The 24,889-nt window shown below is 43.4% G+C and overlaps 1 protein-coding gene across 1 annotated transcript; it reads right to left on the bottom strand.

The window, feature by feature from the left end:
* Positions 1-6: 6 nt before the first annotated feature.
* On the bottom strand, positions 7-24,545 carry CDCP1 (CUB domain containing protein 1). Its single transcript, XM_027892464.1, has 9 exons — positions 24,361-24,545; positions 11,415-11,618; positions 9,741-10,097; positions 7,621-7,989; positions 4,761-4,988; positions 3,675-4,055; positions 2,999-3,364; positions 1,644-1,725; positions 7-519 (listed from the first exon to the last, which is right to left on the bottom strand). The coding sequence occupies exons 1-9, from the start codon at positions 24,446-24,448 to the stop codon at positions 69-71; spliced, it is 2,526 nt and encodes an 841-aa protein (XP_027748265.1). The 5' UTR covers positions 24,449-24,545; the 3' UTR covers positions 7-68.
* Between the last annotated feature and the right edge of the window lie 344 nt (positions 24,546-24,889).

The following is a 24,889-nucleotide window of genomic DNA, read 5'->3' as shown; positions in this document are numbered from 1 at the left end:
TTTTTTTCTCCTAGACCACCATCCTTACACTTGTGTTTCCACAGAAAACTGCTATACCTGGTATAAAATTATTCCACTAAACCATCCTGTTCTTTACTTTCCAGCAAGGGCATACTTGTGTCTCCCTTATCTTTTTCATTTACGTCTCCATTGTCCTCCAGTTGCCCTGATTTCTGATGAGCAAATGTGTAATTGTCATGGTCTGTGTCTGTCAACGGTGGAGGCTCCTCCTCAGTGTTAGAAGAGAATTTAATGTCTTTTCTGAAGGAGAATGGAGGTGGTGAAGGAGGCAAGCTACCAATGGGTCCATCAAAAGGCCGGTACACATCAACTTCTGGGGCCACTGAGCCATTAGACTCCTTCAGCAAGTGTCCATAGACCACAGCATCATCAATAACTGCATAGACATGAGACTCACTGTTTTGCCTCCCTTTTGTGAATAAGCCTTTTTTGCCAGGCATCTGGGTATTCACGTTAGCATTGTACACTCCCACCATGGGATTCTGGGTTTTCTTCTTCCTGTTATAGAGTTGATAACAGGTCAAAAACAACACACCTGGCATGTTTAACTCAATAATAATATCACTCTGTTTACCCATCCCACCCACAGAGTCAGGCAGTCTACCTGGATTAAAGGCTTTACTTGCAATCTTAGGAAAAGTAGACTCTTGAGTCTAGACATGCTGTTTTAACAGAGCAGAAAATAACTTTACCCACTGCTGCTGTTTGACCCTGAAGTTTGCAAGGTTAACTGTAATGGCCTCACAAGCATTGGGGTTCCTGGCTGTGCAGTGTACCAAGTCCCACAACATGCACTGACCCAGAGATCACTAGATCCTCACAAAACAAGGCTGAGTGTTATTAAGTAAAAGGCAAATGAACTTTTCTTGGTTATACTTTGAGTGACTGTCCCTAAACTGGGAAGAACAAAGGCTGAACTGAAGACCTTTAAGCCTGCATTTGTAAAGTTTCTCCTGTGTGGCAGAAAATGCGCTCATAAATGCTGTAGTCACCATATTGCATAAATTTATTCCAGTTCTACAGCTTCTGGACCCAACCACCTTGACAGCACTGAGAATACATGTATCAGAAAGCCCAAGCTATCAATGACTTCAGACTCTGCTTGTATGAGTAATGCTACACATGTAAGCTTTGCACAACTCAGTTCTTTCTCCAAGGGCTCATCTCACAGAAAAATGTGCAAACTCCAGGAGAAGATGCTGCATGTTGTGTAGGGGAAAGACAGCTCTTGGTATACCTAGGTAAGTTTACAGCTTGTTTGAATGAAGACTTGAATAGAGCCACACATGGAATTGCAATGAATGTAGCTATTGTGTGTCACAGGGACTGCTGCTGAAGTCCAACCAACACCTTACTTACAGTGCAGCCAAAAGCTGTCAAGATAAGCAGTACTCTGCAGGTTGAAGAAATGTGACTCCAGGAATGCTGCTTGGCTCTCAGGGTCAGTCAATTTAGAGTAAAGAAGCATTCCTGGAGTCACATTACTTCCACATCATTGCCTTCCTCATGCTTTAGACCCTGGTTCAAGGGATCTATATCAACACATGAAACAGATGGCCAAGCAGCTTTCCCAAAATACCTTCTTTAACTGCTAAGTTACACATGCCAAATTATGAACTTACTTCTTCTTAACACAGCACACAGTCAGTCCAATAGCCACAAGAACTCCGGCCCCGGCCACCATACCAAGTATGATTCCCAGGTCTGCAAACAGACAAGATACAAGGACACTGAGCCAAAGAAAGAACATCCACCTTTCTCCTAAAAGCTGTCTTTTTGACAGGGTTTGAACCTCCTCAGGAGTTTCTACGCATACCAGCTGCCTGCAGAGCAGCAGTTCCCAAGCCATGCTCACCACAGAACAACACAAGCCATTTCCAAGAGGCAACAGACCAACTACTGCTGTTAGCAGTGGAGCACAACCAAAAAACCCAATCAACCCACCCACTCCCAAGAGTTTAATACAGCTCATGCACTGCTAAACTTACCTGCAGCATCTCACATGCCTCTGGCTGAATAAGCAAGGCAAGAAGAGAAAAGAAGTGCAGAAACAGAGAAGGATTCAACAGAAGAAATAGTGACATTTCAACAATTTCCCCTCAAAACCATCCTTTCCTCTGAAATGCAAAGGTTGTGTTGACTTGGAATTGATTAGGAAAGTCCACACACGAGCAAAGAAAAATGCTGAATGTTTTAAAAGTATATATTACAAAAAAAAAAAATTATAAAATTAGAAATCAATTTGATACTGCTTGAGCCCAAGTCTGTGAATCCAATATTTCTACAGTCAGCAGTCTCCCACAGGTAAAGAGGAAGTGTATATGTGAAGCAAATTTTAATAAGCAAAGACTACTCTGAAAATGTCCCCTTCCCCCCCTATTTCTTTTTTTTTAAAAACTGTTTATGTTTCAGGGAGATGAAAGAGAACAAGAATGTAGATTTTGCCTTTAGCAGTCAGGGCCCACCTGCCACTAAATGGTCAGACCTGTCCTGGGGATGACTTCTTGCTCATGTGAACATTGAGACTAATTGAACTGCTAACATGAAGTGAGGACTACTTGGATGAATAAGTTTGCATAATCAAATCCCAAGGTCTGTGACCTTGGAAGGGAAAAAATCATTTGATCTTATTATACATTCTGTCTGCTATCACCAACTAAAAAATCTAAATTAAATTCTAAAAAATGAAATCTAGTCTTAATACCCCAATCCCTTCAATCCCCTCTGTAAATAAAAGAAAACCCAGAAACACACCTCACCCCCCAGAAACCCCCACCGCAATAAAATCCCTCCTTTCTCCCCAGCTCCTAGAAGTACCCAGCTAAAACTCTCAGAAGTTTTTGAAGGACAGACATTTTCAGAGGCAGAATCTCATAAACCCCCCATATCCAAAGAGGACCACCATCCATTCCTGTTACCCCAAGGGAAAGCAAGGAAACCAGCAGAAAACAAACCACCACAGCCTTACAGGACTCACCTATCTGCTTGTCAGCCAAAGTCACCCAGAACTGCAAGGACAGCTGAGTCCTGTCCACAGGTTTACAGTTGGAGACGTTTACCCAGAAGTTATGATACATATTTCGGGGATTGGGCAGAGGCTCATCCTCACGGCGCACGGTCTCCTCTGCCCCCAGAGTCTCCTCCTTTATGTTGACATAGGCATGGCCTGTCTCACAAGCAATGCCCATGCGGTCCTTGGAGAACCCAAGGCGGGCAATTTGCTTGCTAGGCACGACGATGTACCAGGATATGGAGACATAGGGAGGCAAACCATAACGCGGGTTGGGACTTTGCAAGTCAACTTTGGCTTTTGGATTTGGACTCACAGTGAAAGTGCACTCATCTGCAGTAAGTGAAAAGAAAGAAAACTTAGTTCTGATAATTATCATCGCCTTCTACATCAGTAATTATCACAATAAACACAGGCACATTTGCAGAATTTCCCATAACCATCTATCTAGCACCTGGAGTACAAAGTTGCTTCTTTCTTCCAGGAATAAACAACCTCAGTGGTTCAGATACAGACTGATTCTAGCAATGGCTCCACGACTAAAGAATTGAACTCTTAATTTCTGTTTATCCATATGTGCTTTAATAAGCATATTGAGAGATTTATCACTGCACAACAAAGTATACAAAACCTACCACCTCACCTTTAATATGTGGCACAAAAGACATTTTCAAATCCTGAGTGTTAGATTCATTGACGAATCCTTTACCAAATGTCTTTAAGGATATGGTGACGTTATTCCTCATCTGAATCTTTTCAATGGATCCACCAGGACAGAACACACCAACATACAGCTCCGTCTCTGGGGTGGCACTAACAATGCTGTAACTGTAGCTCATGTTGCACCTCTGTTCTTGGGTAAGTTGCTGAAGTTTCAAGGACGGAGAAGTTATTTCTATGTTGATCAGATCGGGAGCCAAGAGCTTCCAAATAAACTTGTGCAGTCGAATTGGCAATTGGGTAATAGCCTTGGGCACCGAAAGGGAATAGATCTTCTTCTGACACCGCCAAAAATCAACACAGCCTGCAATCAACAAAAACAAATCTCAAAGGTTGTGTATTTCTTGCAGAGGAATTATCTAGGCACATACAGAATACTGTCAGTGTTTCACTACAGACCCTAGATAAGCACCTACCTTAGAAAAATATACCCTCTCAGCAACCTTTACCCAAACATGTACTGTTTGTATTTAAAGAGCTTCCCTTAACAGGGTGAAGGACACCAAAGAAACAAATAGATACAAACATATTCAAAATTCCTTGCTCAAGTTACTACTTTCGCTGTATCGCTTGCTGACTGGGACACTGTTGCAGACTAGCCAAGGTACAGATACATACCTAAAATCTCTTTCTTTACCAGTAGTTGAAAAAATTTAGGAAAATCATACACCAAGGGGACACTGAAGCAGAATAGGACGCATTCCCGATGGCCACCTTGGTCCTGAATTTTCATGGGCATATTTATGGCTTTGTTTCCCTATTTTGCCCCTAGCGAGAAGATTCTTAGGTGATTTCTGTCCTTTCTCTTCTGGGAACAGCTGCAAAGTTTCTATTTTTAATGGTAGAATGATGTACTGAACAAGATCACCTCCAGATTCATTGTCCCAATGCCTGCTTTCCAACTACAATCCATTTCAAGCCAAAGGGAGAGAGAAGGTTTCACTGAGCCCTGGGAAAAAACACGCAAAAGCATTCCCCAGGCAACAACGTTAAGCCACTTTTGTCATACTTATGCCTTTTTCAGCCGTGATCCTCAGACGCGACAAGTCCTTGCACAGAAAGGAGATCCTGTAGACGGTGCCAGACACTAAAGTCAAGACGCGGTCGCAGGTGCGAGGATCCTTACAGATCAGGCACATGGGTTCAGACATGAGCGGGATGTAGCCGGGCCACCCTTCGGAGTGTATTGTCACAGTCATGTTCCTCTCCTTGCTCAGGTCAACCAGATGGGTGACATCTGCAACGAAAAATGTCCCAGAGCAATTACAGGCCAGAAGCATGGTGTGAAGCAGAGCTTCATCTCTTCTCATCCCATTCTACAGCCAGCTGTTACAGCTATTTCTATATCAGCTAAGATATTGACTTCTTTCCATCAATGGAATACAAACTTAGGAGGTATTGTCTCACTCTTCTAATGTACAGGTTTGAGCCTTTCCACAAGCAAAGCCCATTTCCCTCCCCCTTTCCAGCGATAGCAGGCTAATACATATGCTCAGCCCCATGTGTGGGCAGCTACAGCAAGTTGGAAAAACAAGGGTAAGCAGGAATGACAGATACCTTCTCCCGTGCAAGTTAAGGGCAGTTGCAAATACTTAGAACACCTGGAAGGAGGAAACAGAAGGCAAGAGGAAAAAATGAAAGGTTATGGGTCACAGTGTAGTTCACAGAGATTGACTATCATGTGGAAGGATAGATACTGGATCCACACAACAATCTGATGATGTCAACAAGTCATGGGTCCCCAATAGCAAAGAAAGCAACCTGATACAGTGGAAAGTATCCCTGCCCATGTCAGAGAGGGTTGGAACTGGATGATCTTTAAGGTCCCTATCAACACATATCATTCTGTGATTCTATAAAGAACAGGGAGAAAAAAAAATTAATATACACACAAACACATTTTATTACTCTTCATTTTCTGCTTTTAGCTTTAGCTATGGGTCTCAAAGTCATACACAAAAGGTGAATAAACAGCTTTCTCCGGTGAGGGAAATCCGACACACAAAAAGGCAAGTGGCCAAATGGAATTGTCCACATCATTTGTACAACCAAGCACAGAACTTGGGATTCCTACCACAAGGTTACTCATTCTTCAGAACGCTTTTTCCTGCAGCAGCCAAACTCAGTGTGGCTTAGATCAAGAAGTTAGTGTAACTGCAAAGAGCTACATTTTCTTCTTATTTAATGACAAGCAGCATAGACAGCTGTGGAACACTCATATGTTTGGGAAGCTTCGAAAATATGCAGATATCAATGCATTTTTAATAAAAGCAATGTTGCAGATGGCAACCTGAGGGCTGAATTTGAATCTTTGATAGAACTTACATAACTACAAAATCAATCATGAAATCCTACAAAATCCACAGAGAAACCTCTGTTGTCTCTTAAATCCTTGTGGTTTATTACTTGCATTTCATTAACGAAATGACAACCTGTTTTTAATTTTTTAGGTGATTATTGTCTTTTCTACTGGCCATAAATATATTAAAACTCTCTTGCTTTCCAAAGTAGAAGGGAAATAAAGCTGATTAACTGAATACAATGTTTTCACTCTGTCTAGCTTCCAAGATGCAACACACAATAAATGTAAGCAAACAGGATTATGTTAACAACAATTTCGTGAGGATTTACTGTTCACAAATGGAGCCAGGCTAGAGAGACAAAGGATGGAGGATTGCAGTGGTGAAATGCTTCAGATCCTTTCTGGATATGTGACTTCAGGGCACAGGCCATTCAAACTTTATTCCCTCTAAAATCACTTTAAAAGCCTCTAAGTAGCTCCTATCACAATAGTGGTGAAGTGCGGACTTTCCTCCACCTGCTCTTCTGCAGTGAGTGCATCTTATTAACCTTATTAACCTTCACCTTGAACTGAGGTCAGAGCTGATAAGTCAGAGAATAAATCACTAGCTCATTACCTGGCCAGGCCTTCTATATCTGCTTTTAGATAAATGCTCTGATATTACAAGGTATTGTGTTAAACCAATCTGAATTTCAGGCTAGAAAAACAAACAAACAAATAAATTATTTTCTTGGTGTAGAGAAACATAAAGAACATCCAAGTATGTAGGAGGTATTACTAGTGGAGTATCTTGCTGACAACTTCTGTGCCTATGTGACTTCTTCCCACTAGATGATGTTCAGGCAATCAAAATAAAATTCAAAGGAAGGAAGAAAGGAAGGAAAGAAATGCACATTGATGCCATTAGCAACACAGAGACAATTTTCCACCTCTCATTTCACCACTTTATGCTACAGATCTTGTTACCTACCATGACAGCAGGTTTCACCTTGTTAAATGCAACTGCTCATGCTGAAAGCAGGAAACTGGGCTCACATTTTATGAATTGTCTTTAAAACGTTGAATCTCACGTCTGAAAGTAAAACTGTCCAAATGAGCTTGAACTTGATTTCTTTACTGGAGAACAGGCAGCCGCTTGTAACCCCACACAATTCCAGCTGAGCAGTTACAGTCCTTGCCTGATAGCTTGATCAGACTCTCAGGAGGAACACAGTCTATACAACATGCAAGACCTGATACTGCACGTATTCAAGGCATTTTTCAATTACATGATTCAGATGGTGGAAAGGGAAAGGAGTCTCAATTTACAAGCTTACAGGATAAAATCTACAACAGAGCTTCATTCTCCATTGCAAATTGCAAATTTCAGCATCACTGCTCGCCTTCCTGTAGGGATGGCCAGCGGTACCAAGGGCAGTAAAACAGGCCTCAGTGTTGCTTGGCAACCCACCTCCTTAAACTCATGGAGGGACCTAAGTTCAAGGAAAATAACAAAACAAGGAGTATTTCTCTCCCTTCTGGTGCTCAGTCCAGGTGTCTGCAAGCAAAAGCAATAAAAGCTACTTACTCTCATCAAGCTGCGGATGTTGAACGACGACTTGGAAGAGCAAGCGAAGGATGCCCGGGTTCTGGGCATCCTGATCACAGCCCTGCAGGGACATGTTGAAACTGCCAGCAATATTGGCAGGCTGGCTGTCACTCAGCTTGAACACCTCCGGATTGCTGAGGGAGCCAGGGATGTAGTACTCTACCCTCTCCTCTTTCCTTTCGCAGTTGGAGAGGCTGTAGTTGTGGAAAAACACGCTTGCTCTCATGCTGGAAGGAACCACAAACTGCCACGTCATGAGCTCGTCTTCTGGAAAGCCCAGTGGGTAGTTGGGGGACATCAGGGTGATGGAAGACTCCCCCTTCAAAGTGGATTCAATAATGCATAACCCTAAAGCATGAGGCAGGAGGAAGAAAATTTACAAAACAAGTTCCAGTTAATGAAGACACACTGACATGTCTAGCACCCCAGAAGCAGAGTATTTTTATTTTTACAGTGAGATCATCCACTTCAACTACAGGTTAGTTTATTACAAGACCCTCAGGCTAAAACATATGCTCAAGTTGATTCTTTTGTCTTCAATTACAGAAAAGATAAGGAACATATTAATGCTGCTTTTTCAGTTTAGTGGGTTAACCTTTCAAGCATATAGAGAGACAAGCCTTTATTCTTGGGAAAAATCCTAGTTTGTACTTCTACTCCTGGCTTTGCAAGAGTTATTATACTTGATAACTGCTTTTGCTTTACCAGGTTACAGGAAACAGATGTGAGCTTTTATACCAGAATGGAGCAATCTTTCCTGAAACCTCCTGAATCTAACAAAAACACCCCAGCAAAGAGCCTCAAAAAGGCATGATAAAACATGAATCTGAACTGCGGAGTCTGTGTAATACACTTTATGCTTGGATGACTCTTGGCAGTGTGAAATTGAGTACACAGAGATTATGGTCCTTCTCTAGCACTCCTGTGGTGATTTGCAACTGCAAGGAGTGCCAGGAGTTACAAAAAAAACTTGTATTCTAGAGACTTGAACCTGGACCAAGTTCCTTTTATAACTGATAGCAACAACTGCAGAATTCGAGTACAGAGCAAGAACATCTCCCACAGAAGATTTGTCATGAGATCACAAAAGAACCCACTGATTGGTAAATAACATTTCAGGTATTTTAGGAAGATTATTACCCAACGTTTTGTGTTACTGTGCAGGTTGAAACAGATAACTGTATTTAAGCAGCCTCACATGCCTCCCAGGCACTGCTTCCCCTTTTCTCACATTCCTCTCCTGAAGAGAGGCATTGGTTTGAGGCCCCAGGAGTTAAGAAAGCTTTATTTAGAAATAAGCAAGCCCAACTACAAACTGCAATCATAAAAAAACTCTCTTGACTTATTCTAAGTATGCTACCTCGTCTCATCTAGCTGAACACAAAAAAACAAAAAAGCAGGTATGGTAAAGTTTTAGGAAGTTTAAAGAGATTGGAAATGAATAATCACAGGATTGTTAGGGTTGGAAGGGACCCCTGGAGATCACCCAGTCCAACTTCCCTGCCAAGCCGGGGTCACCTCGGGCAGGTGACACAGGAACACATCCAGGTGGGTTCTGAATGTCTCCAGAGAGGGAGACTCCATGATCTCCCTGGGCAGCCTGTTCCAGTGTTCTGCCACCTTCAATGGAAAGGAGCTCTTCCTCAGGCTGAAGTGGAACTTACTGTGTTTTAGATTATGGTCATTGCTCCTCATCCTATCACTGGGTAACATGGAAAAGAATCTGGCACCCACTGTTGAGGTATTTATATGCATTAGTGAGATGATCTCTCAGTCTTCTTGTCTCTAGACCAAATAGGCCCAGCTCCCGCACTTTCTCTTCATAAGAAATGCTCCAGTCCCTTAATCCTCTTTGTGGCCCTCCACTGGACTCTCTCCAGTGCACCAAATGCAGCAACAGAACAGTCTTCATAATTATTAATCGACCAAACTAAGATATTTTGACTCCAGAAGAGCACCAGCTTACCAAACTAAAAATTATACAACAATAGTTTCCAGAAAAGATGAAGTGGAAAGGAGTTAGAGATAGCAGCACCAAAACTAGAAGGTTAGCTGAGAAGAAAGGTTCAAATAATTCAATCACACTACTCCACACTTACTTTTTATGGAAGCCCTGTTAGCTATGTTGAAGCCTGAGGTTGTGAGGGGCGAGTTCCACGGGAGGTGCAGAGACATGACAACTCCTCCCAGCAACTTGACCCGAGACACTGAGCCATTCCTGCAGAAGGTGCCAATGTTGACCGTGGCCTTATCGATACAGCTGTTGATGTTGTAGCTAATGAAATCCGGGCACGTCTCTCCTGGTTCAATCTGCCTTAGCCACGGGGCAGAAAATTTTAGTTCCAGTCCAGCTTTTGTACTCGCCTTCACGTCCCAGATGTAAGTCCTATTAAGGCGGGGTAGCCGCAGTGGGTAAAGATGAACATCTCCAAAGGGACATGGGCCTGACACACAGTCTAAATGGAGAGAAAGAAGAGCCATAACACACTCTAGAAACCATTCAGGTAAACAAGGAATTTGACACTTCTCCTTCCTTGTAATTTTCACAACTTTTAGGTTGCACTGAACTTTTCTTCTACATGCACTAAAAGACACTCCTGTAACACGGTCACATGTTGTCTCTAAACAAGTCTCCCATAGAACAGACAGGATAAACCTGCTTTAGTTGGGCTGTCTAATAGAAGGGTTTCATTGTCTCAAGTATTCTGCCTTGTTTGCTGAAGAATTTAGAAGGTATTTAGTGAATAGGGCAGAGTCTGAATGGGCAAAAGAGAGAAACACAATATCAAGAGAGCTGGAAATCACAGACCTAGAGAATCCATTTTATCCCATCTCGCTCAGAGAATTCCTGTCAAATCACTCACTGTTAAATTTTCTACTGCTTGCAGTGAACTGTATTTGTTTCCTTGGTGCCCAGATGAAAAACAAAAACAACTACCCCAGGATTCTGGGGGGAACCTAGAAAACTTTAATCTGAAGAATCCTAATGATTGATTGACACTCAAAATAAGCATACTTTAATCTGTGTCTAAGCTCCAACTTAAAAGAAGAAATATCACAAGTGCATCTTGCAAATATATCACGAAATATTGTAAGCATTACTATTTGCATGAATCATACGAATAAAATTCCAAAACACAAAGAGAACTATCCTTGAACACCACCCCAAAAATAATGAAGATGTTACTAAAGACTGAATGCCGAATGAAGTTTGGGATCTAGCTGTGAAGTTGCACGTGTTCATGGCATTAAAGAGTACATACACCAGGGATAACATTCAAAAGTAAATGAAGCTTAGTTACACTTCCAAATGTTCAGCTTCTTAGCTTCAGTGACATTCATCAAATATAAAGAAAAATGTGCATGTCTTCAATGTTTCAGTTGTCCCTACAGATACACTCAAGCTGTTCATCAAATACATGATATATTATTACAAGTGTTCAGAGGCTTTTGTCAGGGGAAAAAAAAAAAGATTATTTGATGGGTTTATAAATTGTGGGGAAAAGAAAGGCAGAAAGGAATTGGCTCAGTAAACTATCATTTAACTTGGCTGTTTCCAGCATAGCCAAGTTAACATTAATTCTGCCAGCTGCAATACAGACTTCTTTAACTTGCATAGTTTCAGTAATTTAAGGTTATTTATCAGTGCTCAAAGATTTCTTCTTACCTAACATTAGGTGGCTATCTTAATACAGTAACTGGAATAAAGGGTATGTGGTTTTACTGGAGGAAAATTACCATTGGGGGAAAATTAAAAAAAATCTGTATCTTACCAATATTTTTCTGAATTTCCATGATGAAATACTTCTCTGGAGTACTACAAGTAAAGGTAAAAGTCACATTTTCCCCAGGCTTAATGTTGAGTTCAGACCTGATGACAGTTTTAACGCGAATATGACAGCTTGATGGAACACCAGGTCTCAGTTTAATCATAACTGTGGTGTTGTCCACTTTCTGAAGAGAGATTGTAAAGGAAGCTAAGAAAGAAAAAAAAACCAGATAACAGAGGTGTTTTGTTACTAGCATGTATGAGGATCGTCAGCCTTTCCACACATCCCCACAGATGCCACAGTGTCCAAAGGAATATTAGCATCCACATTTTCAGGAAAATGCCTGAGCTCTGTCAGCACAGACAACACAGAAATATGCTTGCTGTATGTGCCTAAGAGAGGCATATAGTGAATTTGTGCAGAACTAGTTCTGCTCCAATTTACACTCTCTAGTGTAATTTACTTCACACTTAGAAAGGAGCTCAGCTATTCCTTTCAAATTGTTGTTCTCCTGACTTCGGCTTTCAGTCTGTTATCACACAGCCTCCTTCATTTCTGAAGAAGGAACCATGACTCAATTTAGGAAGTTTACTCAGTAGCCAAACAACAAAACGAGCCTCAACTTCAATCACACACAATGGTGACAGGTGAATCTCTGGGTACACATCAACAACTACTGCAGCCCAGATGAGGTATTCTGGTGACACCAAAAGCACATACCAACAGACATTTATATCCACGGTCAGGGTTCTCTCCCAGCCTCCCCACCTTTCACAACTTATTCCCTGAAGGTATGGGATGTCCACACAATGCCCTCACCAGCACTGAAGGCATTTGTGACACCTCCTCTCTGTCCATGACATGACCATCACTGACTTAAGAGCTTTTGGGAAATACTTCGCAGATTTCAACCCATCCTCAAGCACCACCAGATGCAGCAGCAGCTCTCACGGGAAATACTGGAGCCACAGAATAAACTGCTTGTTGAATAATCATTTATTTTACTGGTAGTATTTTATCAACAAACAGATCAAACCTGACTGTCTTTTAAAAATATAGATGCAATATAAGACACACCAAAGAGCACTGACTGGACTTTCAAGATGACTACAAAAGTTATTAGCATCAGTTGGATGCTTAGCAAAGACAGAGCCCAGCCTTGGCTGAGGCAAGTAAAGTTTGCACTGAAGTCAACCATAACCCAGCCACAGGTGAAAATCTGAGGACAGGTCACTCGATTAGTTTTCTACTACTTGTTTCAACTGCTCCCTCCTTCCTTATTTCAGTGTCTGGAAGATACAATCATAGTGTCTACAGCACTTGTGCTTCTAGTGTATATATATATTAAAAAAAAAAAAAGTATACAGAAATAAGGTTACTCCAAGTTCTGTTTAAAAACATCTGTTCCTCGAGTGGGACATCACACAGGCCTGCATGACAAAGCTCTGCCCATATGACAGGTTGGGAATTCTCTTGCTCATTAACCCCAAGAAGGCGATTTTTACCCTGGCAGACTTAGCAGTGCAGTACCCTGAGGGAGCCTCTGAAGCCATTCCCATTGCCAGGCAGCATGCCAGGGAAGGTGTAGAACAACTGGCTCACAAAACCACACCTGCAGGATGCCCCAGGCTCTGCCCAACCGTTCGCCATCCCTTGAGCACCAGCACAGTCCACGCCAGCTGCTACTGACACAGTAGTGGTAAGGATGCTGGCCAAAACCCAGAGACCTGGGGACTCACTTGGTGAGGGTTGTGGGGAGCAACGCTGAGCACACCGTGGGAATCCTTGATCAGCTGAGCCCTCTCATGGCAGATGAGCACACCAAAAAACCTCAACAAACGTGCCCACCCAACTCCAAACTTGAGCCATTGCAGCTGCAGAGAGAAGCTTATTGCATTAGTGACTCCATTTCACACAAAATCCACCTGTTCTATTTAAGAGAGGCTTAAAAACTCTCCTGATTTTTACAGAAATATCATGTTTTTCCTGGGCCTGACTTTTACAGCAATGTTTGGCCAAAGTCCTGGGGATTGATCAGGGGCTGTTGTCCCTCCCTGCCACTGGGAACATTGCAGATCCAGGTTTGTCAACACCAGGTATCAAAAGTCCCATGGCTAAAGAGAATAGGGCAGAATATTCAAAGAGACACCCCACCATGCTTTTATTTGAGTTTTGTTGGTCCTGAGCCTTTTTGCAGCCTTTCTAGCTTTTCTACACAAGCTTGGAGTCGAAAGACTGAGCAAGCCCTTGAAACTGCCTTACCTGTCTGCCTCCAGGATCAAAGGCTTTAAATGAAAATCTCAAACACCACGAGGCTTGCCAAATTGCTGCACAGACTTTTATCCTCAAGTTTACCAACCCTCTAAAACCATTAGTGAGAACCTGGTCACTGAGTAACTTTCTTACAGCTTTTAGGTGACAGTACTCTAACCCAAGAGCCTACACTGAATTCTCCTGCCTCTTCCAAATGCTGGCACACTTTACATCTGGGTTTTTGCCTTAGAAATGCTTTTGCAGAGGTTTACAATGAAGTTTCCTGAGGAAATAAAAAAGATGATGGTATACTCTAGGAACTGCCTTGTGCAATGACCTTCCAAGCACACAGGAGACAATTGCAGGGGCAATGTCCGTGGGGTGGGGAAAAGTAAGAGAGTAAAGCCAAGCAAGCAACCAGTGCTGCTCTTCCTCATTATTCAGGAGGAAACAGTCTTCAGAAGAGAAAGAAAAACTACTTCCAACAACCTAGCCCAGAGTTTTGTTTCCCATAACACTGGATGCTTTTCTGGGGGTTTGGGGGGTTTTTATTTATCACACTTAGTGCACAGAATACCTTTTGACCAAGATGGTCATAATTTTTCTGATGTTTAAGTCCCCCTGATATGAAGTGTTAATAGCACACTACCAGTAATTAATAATTACAGACAAAAGAGGCTTCTTTCTTGCATAGGATAACTGTCATACTCATCTACAGTTTACAAGTATTACTGAAAAGTCTGTTTCTAATTTCCTGGTCAAAGAGTTATCACTATTCCTTTCCTCATCCCTGGGACAGCACAGCCATACAATCAACCTGGGAGGACAGAGAAACACACCCTGATCACTAACAGCCAGCACTTCTGCACCACATGCTGGCTCTGATTTTTAGTCATGAGGATTAAATATAAGCATAACCTTAAACATATGACTAGTTTTAAAACAGAACAAATACACAAACTCAGCTGAAACAAGGAATAGGACTTTTTAAAGTTCTGAAATAAGCAAAGCCTGCCTACACAGGTCAAAATAAAGTATCATCTTCCCCAGCCCTTGAAAGACCCATATTCTGCTGCCTAGACTTTTTTTTACCTCCTTCCCTCTCCTCTTGCTGACTTCATGACCATATAATCATTCTCCATTTGATCCCTCTGCAAGAATATAAATATTGGTCAGCTCAGTGTCACTTTCCAGTATGGATGTGGTCCATGCCTCGGCTTTCCTAAACAGGACCTGGACAAAATCACACAAGTGTTGCAATGATCAACATCTCATCATCCCAGTAGGCAACAAGGATGCAGATCTGTATCAAATTAGGGTCAGCAAAGCTGTCTGCTAGAAGCCCACATGATGACAGACACCTTTATTGCATAATCAAACAGCTTCCACAGATGAAACTGGTAATTTTGGCCAAGAAATAAGAGCATACATTAGACTATCAAATCTAATTTTCATCGGAAAAATAGAAGAATCATGCAGAAATTACATCCAGTGATCCCAACGTCACCAAAAATAAATGAACAAATGACTAAAACCCCAAACTACAGCCACACACAAGCAGCACAATAGAGAAACTACTTAAAGAGCACCTTTACTGGAGAGCTTTTACACACACAAGTGAGTCTCCTCATGACTCACACTAATCTGTCTTTGTCTATGATTCCCACTGCATGCCTTTTTATTAGGATTACCGGTAACTGGACACATTTCTTCCAAAGAAGCAATTTCCACGCCTCGTTGCTGCTGCACAGGGATGACACACAGGATATCCAAACCAACAAGAGGAAGCATTGCCAAGCTGGATCTCATCTTTGTCTACCCAACAATGAAATTGTTGGGCTAGAAGTCAGAGATGAAGCCTCCAGCCCCACGTCGGTTCACAGGCTGACGTAGACAGCTGATCTCACCCTATTCTTCTTTTCCTCTAAGCAACTACAGGTTTGCAGTCTCCACTGGATAGTTCTTCAAATGCCCTAATCTCGATCTGCACCCTCCCTACCACAGGTGGATTTTTCTATTGCTCATGCTTGTTTAAGAATGCACCTTCACGACAGCTGTTTAATCACATCATCCCTTTATCACCCGAGTGAATGCCCCTCTCTGCACAAACACAGCTTGGCTAGCTCTTCTTCAACAGTATGACACTGCCAAACTTTTCATCAGTGTTATTGCTCAGAGCTCTCCCACTGGAGTTAGAAACAAACTGCATAGTGTAAAACAAGTTGGATTACTCCAAGGAGTTTAGCCCAAATGTATCTACTGTGTTTGCACCTGTTATAAGATACTAATCTTATAGTACTTTGAATATGTATAGATAAATGTCAAAAGGACGTTTCTCCTTTACAAGAGGGGGGGTGCAGTGTAGTACTCACAGCTGGTGAGTAGTCAAGCCAGTGGTACTCACAGCGAGTGTGCATAAGTATGTACAAGCAAAGGACTTGGCAGAACTGAAGTTTTTATGGCTATGTGCAGTGCCTTGCTAAACAAAGCAGGAGCTAGAACAGAGTCCAACTAGTTTTAGCTAGACAGCTGCATTTTATTGCAGTAATTTATCCGTAAGCATCTATGGATTATTTCACATGACTTGACTGGATGGATTTAAAAATCAAAAAAATCCCAGGCAGACCAAGAAAACAAAACCCACAAGAATCACCACCAAAAATCCCAGATGTTAATTTATGCCAAAATTATGTATAAAAACTATGGAGTTTCCTATTCTGGTTAAATCATGGCCTTGCTCCGCTACAGCCATTTTTAATAAAAACGAGGTGGATGGGGCTGACTCAGACACCACTGATGAGCTGGCAGCAGCTGGAGGAGACAGGCTGCTGTGGAAGACTAGTAGTGGCAACACTTGCTCCGGATATGAAATACCTGTATCCAAACCCCAGCTCTGCCCGAGGGGGATCTGAATCCATACAACCAACACACCTCTCCAGAGAACAGACTCATTCATTGCAGAGCATTGTGCCACTACCCCGGGACAAGGATAGCATTGGGATGCTGTTTGCCTCTACAGCTTGGAAGGCTCTCCTGGAAAGCTCATCACCTCTTCTGAGCCCTTCCATGGATGCTGACCTGCAGGCCCACTCATAACCTGCTGAGGTTATTCCACTACACATAATCTACTGCAAGAGTCACTGCAAGATGGTGGGAAGCAAGGGGTGCAACTCAATAACACAGGAACCCAGCCATAATCTGAATTATTTCAGGTCTAAACCAAACCAACTCCTCTCCCTGATCTACTGGATAGCATCAGATCAAGAGACAACAGCATCAGCAAGACACATGTAGAACAATCCATCCAAAACACCCTTCTCCTAGCTAGGGGACCTCAAGGCTGGGATGGGGATCGCTGGCTCAAGTTCCCACATCCCGAACAAACACCCCAGTGGCTCAGCTTAAGATACCTACAAACAGCTGCGCCTGACCATCTATTTCTGTATCACCTCCAACACAATTTACCGCACAGTTCACTCAGATTTGCAAACAGCACACCAAATAATATTTAAAAGAGTAAATATCTCCCTGCTTTGCCAACTCAATCATGTTGAACCTGTCCTATTGACTTCTTCTTTGACAATCTGAGTCCAACTCTCCAGTTAACTGCAGCACCCAATTGCCCAAGCATCATCCTCTCCTCCAATCTCACCTGCAATGTCCATCCAGATAATTACCTTCAAGCCCTTAGCAAAGTTTGTCAGGGACCCAATACACTGTTTGGACTCCTCTCACCTACTAAACAGTGCTGAGAGCACCAAATGGAAGAACATAAAAAAATATAGCCAACCCTTCTTGCTGCAAGCTGCTGAAATCCTGTTTGACTTTACAAAGTGACCAGGTTTTCTGTTTACATTTAAAGTGTGAACTAACTACTCTCTACATTGCAGGATGATCTCCTTGTATTTGGACCTGTCTTCCAATACCACACTTGTTTAGGATATGAGGTCCACATTTTGAGAAAGGATTGTTTTCAGAGAATCATGCAGAAAATTAAAACAATAAAATCTGCAAAGCCTGTAAACTCCTACAGATAGATGCTGCCAATTGCTACTATGCCATGGTAATCACCCATATCTCAGGAGAGGGCACCTGGGGGAGAATACCTATGTCTCAGACATCAGAGTACAGCCCCCTAATCTTCACTGATTATTTAAACTGACAAGACAGGATGGGACACAAAGGAGGTGAGGTGTCACACATTTCCCTCCTCATCAGGGAGGAAGAATGGACACCTTGGAGGAAGGGTGGCATAGTGATGTTACAAGCCATTCCAGCACAATTTACCAGAAAAGATCTGTTAGCACCCCGGGCCAACAAGCTTGCTCATTGAAAAGTTGTTAATTCATTAATTTGTAATGCCCAACAGGAATAAAGTACCTACAGATTTAAATAACAACAAAAAAAGGAGCCTATTTCTACCCCTTTCTCTAGAAGATAATTTGGAAGATAATTAAGACAGATGAGAAAAAGAGATTTTTTTTTAAAGAAACTCTGATTTTCACCAAAAGTGGGAAAAAGAGACACTTCGTGATTTGGCAAGCTTAGCTGTAATTACATAAAGGAGAATGTTGTTTCTGAGCTGCCCTTTCTCAATTATTACTTTACAGATACGAAGTTTTGTAGCTTCTGTAGAAGTCAGGCACAGATCTCAGTGAACATCACATGCAAGCTGACCACCAGCTCGCATACAGCGTACAAAATGTACAACACAAGAGTCTGTACAACTTGGGAGAAAATGTCGCACCAGCTGAAGGAACGCTGATACAACACAAGTCACTGCAGGAGCCTCCCTTGATCCAAGGGTGTTGCTTGCACAGTTTACTCCTTCCTTGATGTAAGCCAGCAAGAGGACACCTTGGAGCATGTCTGAGCAGCTCGTTGGTCTTGGCTCCGGTTAACAAAGGAGTAAAAGCACATTTCACAATCAGGGGTCCCTCCCACGCCAAACATCCTGCCGTCAGTCTCTCACTTATGAGGAACTTCAGATCATCCCTTTTCACTCCTCAAAGTTTGCTCCCTCTCACCTCCGCCCAGGGACCCAGAAAAGCCAGAGCCAACTCCAAAGTGTCGATATTATTATACATCTCAAAATAAAAGTCTGCTCTGACACCAAGTAACTACACTCGGTTCCCCAAGAAATCAAAAGGCACAGCTCAAGGCAGGCTGTCCCATGGCATCCTTGTGGATGGTTGTTAAAAGGTATCCAATAGAACACACAAAGTTAGACTTTTTCCCATTATAGGAGACAGATTAAAAAAACATAATCACTTTTCTCACAGTATTGGCAGCCCAGGTACTCAGAAGACATACATGAAATGCATATCTCCTAAACATTATGGCCAATTCTCCACCTGTCTCTTCCTGAAGGTCTTCCAGGACGTCCCACCAATCCTATCCACACTAGGCAGGTTCGGCTGCAGGGAGCAAACCCTCACCTCCTGTCACCAGCCCATACAGAAACACAAGATTTTGCCCTGACATAGCAGCCAGTAGCCAACAATTTACTGAGCACAGCCCAGCCCACATCCTTTCCTTCACACCCTGCTGGCACAAGCAGATGTGACGCAAGAAGAAACTGTATGGTCACACCTCCAAGAAATCAGAGAAGTTTTCAAGTTGAGGGATGGTGACTTGGCTCTATTAGCCAAATCCTACCAAGAGAGCACCAAAAGTCAGCAGCTGCCTTACGGGAACAGGTTAATGGTTTGGTTCCAACAAACCAACTGTGCTGTAAGTGGGTACGTAGTCCGTGCCAGAGCTGAGGTTTGACAGGGATACTCAGGAAGCAGCAGGGAGTTGAATAATGAACCAGAAGCTGCTGGAAGTGCTTTGTTAAGGTGACACCTTCGGCCTTTCCCCCAGGTGGGCAAAGGTTTTTAAATTATAGAAATTATTAAAGGTGCAAATTTGTAAAAAGATTTTAACAGAAACTTAAAGCATTAAGGCAAAAAGAGCCCATTTAGATCAAACCTGGCATCCAAGGCCCATTTTCCCCATATCCTCCAGCCCATCACATGCTTTGCTGCAGCTGAGTCCTTCTAGGAGCTCTTGCGAGGAGACCAAGGCCAGAAAATCTCCAAAGGGAGAGCTCAGAAGACACCCAGAAGAGAGCAGGAGGAAGGAGGACCTTGCTGCAGTAAGAAAACTACTGGCCAGCTCAGTTCATGGGTACAGCCCACTCATGACAGTGATGAGCAACACCCAGCTTCCCCTCACAGCCCCAGCAGTAACCCAGCACCACCAGCGACTCCACACCAGCCACAACACACACGGGTGCACAACTCCACACACTGCTCCTGTGTTGCACTCATCTGTCACTGCCCAGAACCCGAAAAAAGTCATGTTTTGCCATCAGCAATTACAAAAATTGTAAGTAATCAATACAGGGAAACCAATGAAGAAGGAAAAGGGTTACTCACCCTTCGTCTACACTAACTTGCAAACACACCATATGCCTGTCACCCACAGCTGTAGCAGCCAACACAGGTAAAGCCAGAAGTGTCTTGACTTTGTTCTCAGCAAGCGGTGGTTTCTCATGCTATTTCAAATATGAAACATTTCTGGAATAAGTAAGTGCAAAGTTGTTCAGCCTCTGGCTAACACCGAGGGTTTGGCAGCTGTGGAGCCCAAACCTTTTTTATTTAACATATGCCTCTATAAATAACAATTAAGCTGGGTGATAAGGGTTATACCAATAAATCAAGCCCCAGCAATATTTATTTGTGAAAATACTGCTGCTGCTACATATTTCAATAATTCAATACTTTTTTTCCAGTAGTTTTCCTCCTACTTTCTTTTCTATTTCAATATTAAAGATAAGATAATTCATGTAAGTAATTGACAACCCTAAGCACAACTGACCCAAATGATACCCAATACTAGGCAGGGGAAAGGTTCTGCCTTCATTTCACAGAGCAAGCCCTGATTTCTGTCTAGAAACTGTCTTTACAGTGTAGGAAGACAATACAGAGAAGCTGTAATAAAAACGAGAGGAGAACAATCTTCCAGCTAACACATAATTTTCTCCATGTCACAGGTCCATGGTGGTACTCTGAATATGAGCTTCAGCAGCCTCCAATCCCTCCACCTTGTTTCTCCCTTGGCCAATCCTTTGCCTTGAGGCAATGCCAAAAAATAAACCTTTTCAGCCTACTTTCCTTTAATTATTTTTTTGGCTGATGAGCCACCAAATGAGCTCATCAGATGACAACCCCAGGCACAAAAAAAAGACACCAGCCAGCTAAGGAGCCAGGCTCAGGAGCTGGCTTACCACATCCCCTTTCTTCTCTCTTGGGCCACTTCCCAGCCAAATGGCTGCTATTTGTTGGTATTTTTAGTTTTACATTCGAGTAACCCCATGACCAAGAGTACAGCTGTTGGAGAAGCTTCATTCACACTCAACTCCAGAGACCACAATCTTACTGAGGATCTCTAGTGGAGGCACTCAAGTTGGTGGTCATTTGTGCTGCTATAGACAATAAGGTCAGCTGAATGTATTAATCCTCAAATATTTTCATGTTTCCACCACCTCACCAACTTGGGCCTTCGCATTACCTCTACCTCCCTTCAGACTTACAGACGAACAAAAAACACGCAGAGACAAGGTTCACTTGTTAAAAACAAACAAATCAAACCCACACAAAAACCTGGAATTGAGAAAAAAAAAAATTAAGGGTATTTTCTGGTGGAGAATTTAAGGTAGTAGCACCAGAACTGAGACATACTACAAACTAGTAATTTACTATAAACACATGATTTTCTAGAGAGTAAAAATTAAGAACTCCAGACTGAAAATGGCATGAGGTAAGCAATAAAAAAGTCACAGCTGAATACTCATGCACATTGGTTGTGGTCTTAAAAGGAGAGGTCTCAATCGAATGAGCAAACGACGATTCAGAATGGAAATGATCCAGCTTCCACTGACTTTCAGAGGAGAACAAACAGGCTGGTTATTTATATTCTGTCAGAACAGCAAAAAGATCCTGCTAACAGCTTGGTTTTTTTTTTTTTATTTTATTAAAGGAAGCAGCTTTACATATTAAGACTGACGCATAACTCAAATCAGTCAGTTGCCAAGAAAAAGTTAACTGGAGGGTACAGCAAGAGTCAACATGGCACTATCTGTAAATTCACTTATAACAACAATGATATTTTAAAGACAAAGCCCAAAACACAAATGCAGATTTTATCACATTTATAAGGATACTTTAAATCTGAAATATTTATTTCATAGACAGAATGAAAGTTCGATTAACTTTATTATTACTGCTTCAAAGAAACATGGTTTTAGCTGGAAAACACATTTTCAAAGGTCAGATACCCAATACTTCATTCACACTCCCACATCTACGCACAGCTATTGCACCAAATACTTCTTTCTGTAGTTTTCCAGCTATAAGTTAATCAATCTTTCATTTGATGGTTTACATTATGCATGGAGCTGCATTTCAGGAAAACCCAAAAGCTCCTTTGAATAAAATGTGACCAGCCACGCTTGACCCACACGTTCCTACGGGATGGTAAGAACACCACTGTAATACTGTACCTCCTGGGAAGGGGTGGAGGGAGATGGTGAGAGAAGAAAGAACTTCATCAAGGGTGACGAGAGACCGCTTTAGAGCTCACCAAAATTTGTAGCTGTCTCACTAGAGCACCATCACTCTCCAAGAAGAGGAACGTGTGCCTCATAAACAGCCCATGTGCACACCCAGCCTAAACCTGGCCTTGCTAAAAGAGAGGTAGCTGCAACTTGCAGCCAAAACACAGCAACTGCAGAGCCAGTACCAACGTCAGTACCAGGGCAAAGGCAACTCCTTAAAAATTACAAACTACACAGAGGTGTGGGGAAAATCTTAACCTGAGCTATCTTGGGCTTTCAGGACAAACTTTTGCTCAGGGACATGTCTCAACTACAGTTTTGGTTGTGCAATAACAAAGGCAGCTCCTGCTGGAATGAAGGACACCACTAGGCATGTGAGATCTGCCAACAAAGCTGGGAAGGCACCATTCCCGCTCACACCATCACAACCTTCAGCTTGCCAACCCATGCAGCACTGCCAACTAATGCAGCTCAGACTAAGCAACCTCTTTTTGGGGGGACTGGGAATTCACAGAGAGGAGGAAGGCACCAAGTTAGAGTTGGGAGACGATGACATAGGACCTGGCACACAGGAGCAGTGGTGCTTGTGCAGGAGGCAGACCAGCAAGCAGAAGCATGTAGTTGGAAAGGAAGGGACTGAAGGAGGTAGGAAGAGGGGCCACCATCAGTGGCAGCAAATCACTGCATCTATCAGTGATGTTTTGTGCAATTTCACTGTTACTAGCTTTGCTTCACAGAGCAACTTCAGGGTTTGCCTGAGGGCAACATCAGTGGTTGGGGAGCTCTTGCTCCCTGGTTCCTCCTAGATTAAGCTAAGATCGTGGGAAAGTTTATCTCCTCTGCTTCTAGTGCTGACCCATCCAGTGTTTTCTCTAGAAACAAAACACAACTAAACACAGCACCACATTCTTTCTTTTTCCTTTGGAGAGGCTTAGAGAGGCAAATAGTTGTCATTCGCTCAACGCAGAGGCAATACAATTCAATGCAAATATTTTATTTAAAAGACTACACAGCTTGAAACGTAAACGTCAGGGCTGTCCAGTTTCACAGTCAACATTTAGACTGTATTGTTTATGACAAGAATGGCATGGTCCCCACTTCAGCAGAACCAGAGCAGTTAAAGGTAATAGAAATATTAAAAAGGCACAGATTTCATATCAGTTATTCCTAATCACTGCAAGTGACACCAAGTTATTCTGTACAGAAGGACTCATACTTCAAGAGCCTTTACCAGGACTACTGATAGCAATAAGACTGTTTGGACTTGAAGATGGGCATTTTTTTCCATCAAGAGCTTTTGGAAATTGAGGAAAACCCCACACACTATCCCTGTGTTCATAACTGGAATTCTTCTGGGGTCACAGACAGGACTTAAGAAAATTATGCATGGTTTAGATACATGGGATTGCATCAAGCATCCAGGAATTTCAAGAGATGCAGAGCTGGTAGTGAGCAGCAGCCCCCATTAAACTATCTGACCCTGCTGGGCACACAAGCCATTCCATTTCCCTGCATCTACAGTTCACCCATTGCTCTATATAAATAATACTCTGCTGAAAAGCTGACATGACTGCACAGTCTGACAGAGACCACGGTCCTGAGAGCTCCTCCTCCCTACAGAGAATTCAGCTGCCTCTCTGGCGTCCAGGAAAAGGACTTTGTGAAGTTATTTGCATAATCAATACTCCAGCAAGCGAGGACGTACAGATCAAATCGTTTCTCTGGATAGTACTTTCACAGAGAAAGAAAAAGAGCGTTCAGACGAGGGGTGCTGAAACTGAACCCTAACCCGCTCCCACCCGCGCCCCCTTTAAACAACCAATAGTTATTTATTCAGTAGCAGCACACGGGGATAAAGGCAGAGTAACCGGTCTCTCGCCTACGCTGCGGCCAAGAAAAGTGAGGTCGGGCTCAGCCGCACACCGGGCGGGTCCCATCGGGCGGGCAGGGGGTGGCGGGGAGCCGCGGGTCGGGGTGATGGCGAGCAGAGCCAGGGGCGGCGGGGAGAGGGAGCTGAGCCCCGGGGGTGGGGGTGACGGGGAGCCGAGCCGGGGGAAGGGGACACCGCCCCCTCCCTGTACTCCCCGTCCCTACCTGGCAGCGGGAGGAATTGCGCCGAGACGGCCAGGAGGGCAGCCAGGAGGGCAGCCAGGAGCGCGGCCAGCGCCCGGCCCGCCGCCATCTCCCCGCATGGACCCCGCGCCGAGGCGGGCGCGGGTCCCCTCCGGCGCCGCCGCCGCCGCTTCCTGCTCCACCTCGCACCTGGAGGGGCGGGCCGGGCCGGGCCGGGCTGGGCTGGGCTGGGGCAGGTGAAATCCCTCCCCTTCCTCCCGGGTGGCAGCGCTGGCTCGTCCCGGCCCCGGCGCGGCGGGGTGGAGTCGGCTGGGCGGGTGCGCCGAGGGTGCGGGTCCTTTTCGGAGAGGTGTCATTCCTGCTGTGACACCTTGCTCTAAACGCGTTTCCCTGCGCTTTCCCGACATCATTAACGCTTACTGGAAAGGTTTCAACTTGTTGGTCACCAAGCTCCCCTCGCCCCCTCGATGAGTGCCGGGACTGTTACCGATGTTACCGGGTACAGCGCCCCTTGCCTGCCGAAGCATCGCTGAACTTCAGTGCTTATTAA

The sequence above is a fragment of the Empidonax traillii genome, unplaced genomic scaffold (genome assembly GCF_003031625.1).
Source record: "Empidonax traillii isolate 1590-97213 ecotype Southwest subspecies unplaced genomic scaffold, ASM303162v1 scaffold14:size4059594, whole genome shotgun sequence".
In the NCBI taxonomy this organism is placed as follows: Eukaryota; Metazoa; Chordata; class Aves; order Passeriformes; family Tyrannidae; genus Empidonax; species Empidonax traillii.
This window is presented reverse-complemented; position numbering and strand designations above follow the sequence as displayed.

Excerpts from the sequence above, each read along its gene's own strand:
- CDCP1 (XM_027892464.1), bottom strand. The coding sequence starts at position 24,448 with ATGGCGGCGGGCCGGGCGCTGGCCGCGCTCCTGGCTGCCCTCCTGGCT. Across the intron at positions 11,619-24,360 it reads GCAATTCCTCCCGCTGCCAG|CTTCCTTTACAATCTCTCTT; the intron begins GTAGGGACGGGG and ends TTTCTTTCTTAG. Across the intron at positions 4,989-7,620 it reads ACATCCGCAGCTTGATGAGA|ATGTCACCCATCTGGTTGAC; the intron begins GTAAGTAGCTTT and ends TTTTCGTTGCAG.